The following is a 6,465-nucleotide window of genomic DNA, read 5'->3' on the forward strand; positions in this document are numbered from 1 at the left end:
ATGAGGAAGGACCATGAGCAAGCATGGAAGCAATATGGTTGTACACTAATGTCAGATGGATGGACTGATATGAGAGGGCGTCACTTGATTAATTTCCTTGTGAACAGCCCTGAGGGAACGTATTTTCTAGAGTCAGTTGATGCATCAAATCAAGTCCATAGTGCAACAATGCTTGCTGATTTGCTACAGGAGAAGATTGAGGACATTGGAAAGGACAATGTTGTTCAAATTGTGACCGACAATGGTGCTAACTACAAGGCTGCTGGTAAGATCTTGATGGATAGAATTCCCACACTGTTTTGGAGTCCTTGTGCTGCACATTGTTTGGATCTGATGTTGGAAGAAATTGGGAACTTGAAGGCATTCAAGAAACCTATTGCACGTGCTAGGCGTGTCACCACATTCATTTATAGGCATGGGAGGCTTCTTAGTGCAATGAGGGCTCAAACAGGTGGGACTGATCTTGTTAGGGCAGCAAAGACTCGATTTGCCACATCATTTCTGACATTGAAGAGTTTGTACAAGAACAAGGATGCCTTGAAGAGCTTGTTTGTTAGTGAAGCATGGACTGGGAACAACTTGTGTACAACTGCAGCAGGTCAACAAGTGCAAGACATTGTGCTATCTACTGAGTTTTGGAACTCAGTAGAAGATTGCCTAAGAGCTTCAGCACCACTGTTAATTGTTTTGAGGGCTGTTGATGGTGATGAGAAGCCTGCAATGCCAGAGGTCACAGCTCTGATGAATCATGCAAAAGATAGGATAAAGCAAAGCTTCAATATACAAACCAAGCAGGGCCTGCTCAAGAAAATTATGGACATTATTGAGAAGCGTTGGGTGAACCAAATGGATCATCCACTGTATGGGGCTGCACTATATTTGAACCCAAGAAAAATTTTTCCTCTTCTAAAAGCTAATGACGATGCCACTGTTGGGCAGTTAAGAGGCTATTTTATTGAAGTGCTTGGAAGAATGATACCAGATGTGAAAACACAAATGAAGATCAATAGGCAGGCCATTGAGTATGAAGAGCAACGTGGTGATGCCTTCTCAAACAAAATGGCAAAGGAAAGCTATGACAAAATGAGTCCTCGTAAGTGTTGTTAATCTCAGCTTGCAAATTTTAGCAACTTAATTGCATTCCAAACTCTTAATATGTGTTGTACTTTTCATCCAGTTGATTGGTGGCGTTCTTATGGTGGCCGAGCCATTGAACTACAAAGACTTGCTAAGCGCATAGTTAGTCTTTGTGCTTCATCATCCGGTTGTGAGAGGTGCTGGAGTACCTTCAGTCATGTGAGCATCCTCGTAAATTGTGATTAACAAATTTTATTTAGATGCATACAATCTGATTTTTGGTTTTGCTTCCCATCTGATTTTTTTGTTTGTAGATGCATACAAAGAAAAGGAATAGGCTGCTGCACAAGAGATTGAATGATATTGTGTTTGTTTCATACAATCGGAAGATGAGAACAAGATTTCAGCTTACGCGTGAGAAGGCAGGCAAGAAATATGACCCTTTGGTCATTGAGGAGTTCAATTGGGACAATGAATGGGCTGATTCATTGCATGTGCCCATTCCGAGTGCTCGAGGGTCTGATGCTGTTGATGAGCTCACATGGCAGCATGTTGATGAAGCCACAGGTGCATCACAAGCACTGCGGGGGCGTAATCTTCCTAGGAGAGCTACTGCTACTCTACATTATAGTCGTTCGAGAAATGTTCCTGTTCCAGCTGGTGAAGATGGAGAAGAGGAAGATGAAGTTGAAGACCCACATGATGATGCGGAAGTGAGCGACTGTGAAGAAGATGGCAATGTTCCTGCTACTGAACAAGACAAGGCTGCTGATCCTGATGAGTTTGATGATGGATTTTGAGTGCTGAAACAAAGATTTGCACTCTTGCTGATGGATTCTTTTGTGTCCTGCACCCTTGCTGTACTTTTGTGTTGTCACACACTCCTGTTGTATGGCTGTGGACTGTGGTGTAGTTGACTTAATTAGTATGCTGTAGAGTTCAACAGTTTAAGTTTGTGGACTATTTGAGACAGACTATGATGTCATTTGTCATGCTCATGCATGAACTAATGCTTGCTAATTTGTTATTTTGCCTCTTGTGTATTGTTTCCTATTTAATTCTTAGCAAATAGCAACTAATAACATGTTTGATTGCTGAATTCTGTAACTGTCATGCAGGAGAAGAGCTTTTGGAAGGGAAAGGAAGGAACTTGGGATCAAGAATTGGCAACAAACTAAGTATGTATGTGCTGCACTAGTATATAAAAATTCTAGCTTACAACGCCTTACAATGTGTGTATGGCGTCGCCTAGGCGTCCGCCACAAACGCCTAGGCGTTGTGAAGGGGGTCGGGCGCGGCGCCACGCCGCGGCGCGGCGCCTCAAAAACATTGGCGCCGTCATGGGTTAACGACTTACGTGTTCCCATATGGAGGGCCCTACATGTGCCCCTTCGGAATTCCGTTTCAGGCCTAGTTTAGTTGAAAAAAAAAATTCAAAATTGTCCATCACATCAAATTTTTAAATGTATATATGGAGCATTATATATAGACAAAAATAAAAAATAATTATACAGTTTTTTCTATAATTTATGAGACAAATCTTTGAATTTATGATTGAACAATAATTATCAAATATAAACAAAAATGCTATAGTAGCCAAAGTCAATTTTTTTTGCAAACTAAACAAGGCCAAAGTATATCGCTATGGATGGCAGGATTTTTTTTTTCAATGCCAGTGAAAACGAACCGCGGTTGGGTGAAAATTAGACCCAGTATATAGCTATGGATGGCAGGATGGGTCAGGCCCAAATGGTGCAGCGAGCGTAAGCACAAGAAGCCCATGGGTGACTCGTGTTTATACTGAAAACAAAAAAGTCTACTTTTCCTCCTTCAATTTTTACAAAAGTCCGTTTTTCCTTCTTTAACTTCAAAACCGAGCAAATCACCTCTTTCAACTTTTTAAACCATGCATTTTACCTCCCTAGAGCGGTTTTAAAGGCGGTTTTGCTATAGTAAATAGTGGTTTTGCTACAGTAACGATGATTTTGTCTTTTTCTTTTTTTTTTAATTATTTCGGCTGAATTTTTAAAAAATCATAGTAAATTATAGAAAAATTATAAAATAGAAATCCAATTTTATTAGACTCCACATAAGTAGATCTACATAGTAAACATATAATATGATATGCTTTAGTACAAATTTTTTGCTATAAAGGTTTTGTCCTTTTTTTATTTATTTATTTGGTTGAATATTAAAATCATAGAAAAATTATAAAATAGAAAATCTATTTTTTAGACTCCACATGAGTATATATAGAAAATCTATTTTTTTAAGTATTTAAAACTTTAATAGTTCTTTAAACTAAAGCTAAAATAACGGATGTGGTGGTAGGATGATGGCCGCACACATAAAGAGACAACAAAAAAAAATCTTCAAGCATCATAATCTTATATCATGAGTTATATATCCCGTTGCAACGGAACAAAATCTTTAAGCATCATAACCTTATATCATGAGTTATATATCTCGTTGTAATGCACGAATATATTTTACTAGTTAATGAGTAATGCGTACGAGAGGGAAGCCAAGCAAAAGGGTCACAGGGTGCGTCTCCTTTTCCTAGTGGCAAATCACATAATTTTTTCAAGTTCTATGGGTATGGGTTCATGAAGCTAGAAAAGGAGCCGGAAGAAACTATTATTTTTTATTTCATCTCATCCTAAATCTCTATAAAAGTACGTTTTTAGAGCTTTATCAATGGAGTCATTCTTTTTTATCTCGTTTGGTAGAAAACAGCCCTAACACAGCTCTTGAAACCTCTCGAGAAACCCCTACTAAATGGATCCATAGTAACTGATAAGACCACTAAGTCCATCACGACCGAACAAACCTTATTACATACTATATATATAGATACTGTGTTACAAAATGAATAAAAGAGATGGCACAAACAGTGGTGGGCTTTGATGAAGACTAGGGCCAAAATTAAGTAGTAAAAATATTTAGGTCTGATGAAAGATCAACTCTCATATCAGTTCATTGAATTGTGCTATATAAGCATCGAGAAAAATAATATGTCTAAAGTCATGTTCCTCTATGTCGTGTTTTTAGAAAAAACACGAGCACATTGCTCGCAGGTAACTAAATGAACAGTAAGGTCTTGTTTAGTTTCCTCCAAAATTCAAAATTTTTTTAAGATTCTCCGTCACATCGAATCTTACATCACATATATGGAGCACTAAATATAGGTTAAAAAATAACTAATTGCATACTTAGGTTAGAAATCGTGAGAGGAATCTTTTAAGCCTAATTAGTCCATGATTGGACAATAATCATCAAATACAAAGTGTTAAAATTCAAAAACTTTTTGGATCTAAACGAGGCCTAAATAATATTGCTGAAAAAGACATAAAAACTAATATAAATGCTTTGGAATTCTTAGGTTTGTGTGATTGATCACATACTACACATAGGCTAGTTTGATGAAGATGATTGGCCCCAGAACTAGAATATAATTGTAAAGTTCCATCTCGTACATATATATTTTAATCGAAGCCAATCCAGGCACAGAGAGCAACCAATACTATATTGTAGGATATGGATTGAAACATGCATATACATCTATCTATTCCAAAATTCAAATACGTACAATCATGATCGCACTTGCAGTCACAGTCACTAAGTGCATGCATCTTCCTCCCTGGACAAAGGCTGAAACGTTCATCCAATCTTCTCTATCTGCCGAACAACTCAAGGCTCCACACTGATGGAGCAGGTCATGTGTGCAGGGTAAGTCATGACTAGGGCCGTGGCCCTACTACCTGGGTCTGCCCATGGGCACAAGGTAGCAAACATGAAATTCGAATACTTATGTTTTTCCTAAAATATAGTTCATGTAGAAACACGTGTGGATGGGCAAGTTTTTCAAACGAAGATACGATCACGAATATATATTACGTCTTGTATCGAGTACTGATCATATCTCATCATCAGACGAGACACAGGATTGGGGTAAACCGATCCTGAGGGCAAGAAAGCATGAAGCGTCGACCATGCCTAGCTCCTACTTGGCTAAGCTGCATCATGTGATGTGTGCCTACAAGTTAAAGTACGAACCAAACTAATCAACACGGATTTGACGTTGCACCGGCCTGAGTCTCTTCTTAATTCAAACCTTGTCGCCCCTTGTCGTCGACGAATAACGAGAAAAAAGTTGTGTGATCCACGAGGAGCACACATCTCTGCACGCATGGCCACCAGTTCTCTGCATAGTATGATCTAGCTAGGACAGGCAACATGTCTTGTTGCTGTCCCCTAAAGCCCTTGGCATTTTGTTGTCGTCGAGCTACTGCATCGTGTTTTCTCCTGTCTGTTCTCTGTGGCTCGCGAGGACGTGAAGAAGTCCGGCCAGAAGTAACGACGACGAGTAGCTCCCCTGAACGCATGCGCTTTTTGTTGGAATGGCGGTAGCTTTTGCGTCGTGGCCCGCCAACCAAATTAGCAACTAACGCGTAGACGACGACCGGCTGGACGCCATTTGGAGATCTCGATCAGATGTACATACCCTGTCGATCGACCAGGCTAACAGCCTGTTAACTCTGTCAAATTTTAAAATGCAGTCTAGTGAGCCAGAACAAATCCAAGTAGGTAACTATATTTAATTCCCTGAGTTCGTACTTTTGCTATACTTGGTACTGAAGTAAGTTGTTCATTATTGGATGGATCTATGGTTCCAATGGTCGTTAAGCAACACAGACCGTCTAAACTCTTCAGGTGGTTCCGCCTGCAACTGTAATGGTTTCAGAACTTCAGATCGCAAGCGTGCAGGTTAATTGCAATGGTTTCAGAACTTCAGATCGCAAGCGTGCAGGTTAATTTCAATCAAGCCATGAACACACTACCATCATTCTGACGATTATCCTTATTACTTTTCCGCCTCCAAAACACCCTGTGCTGCACTGTTATACCTGACGCAAAAACAAAAACTACTGTATATTATTTCGCCTAGTTGGCATTGTCTAGTTGTATCTATTGATTTCTTCAGCGCGTTGTCTTCTGACGATCTCTTTCAGTCTTTGTGGCGGTGCAAGAAGACAGGCACAGTGGTTAGGCGCACTTTTTACGTGTTTGTTTAGTCTGAAAGGCGTCGCGTTTTGACTAATTTCAGGTTCGTCGAGCTTGCATCATGCAGGGGATAAAATCCAAGCAAAGCAACCACCATCTCCTGCTGCTTTACCTTTACACGAAGAGTGGGTCTGCCGGCCGGCCCAGAAAGCAAAGGCGAAATCGCGTTAAAACACGCACATTTGTCAGCTTGACCCAACTGTGAATGCCGTCCGAAGCCAGCAGACATCGATTGGTTTACTTTGTCGGTGTACTTTCAGGTGTACTAGCTAGATAGCTAGCTGCTAGGATAAGTCTTTGCTTAGCTGATCCTCCAAGATGCAC

The 6,465-nt window shown here is 40.0% G+C and overlaps 1 protein-coding gene across 1 annotated transcript; it reads left to right on the forward strand.

Annotated features, from left to right (window-relative positions):
* Nucleotides 1–1,877, forward strand: LOC110431178. The gene is made up of 3 exons (XM_021449894.1): nt 1–1,093; nt 1,178–1,239; nt 1,392–1,877. The coding sequence occupies exons 1-3, from the start codon at nt 1–3 to the stop codon at nt 1,875–1,877; spliced, it is 1,641 nt and encodes a 546-aa protein (XP_021305569.1).

Source organism: Sorghum bicolor, chromosome 10 (genome assembly GCF_000003195.3).
Source record: "Sorghum bicolor cultivar BTx623 chromosome 10, Sorghum_bicolor_NCBIv3, whole genome shotgun sequence".
Lineage (NCBI taxonomy): Eukaryota > Viridiplantae > Streptophyta > Magnoliopsida > Poales > Poaceae > Sorghum > Sorghum bicolor.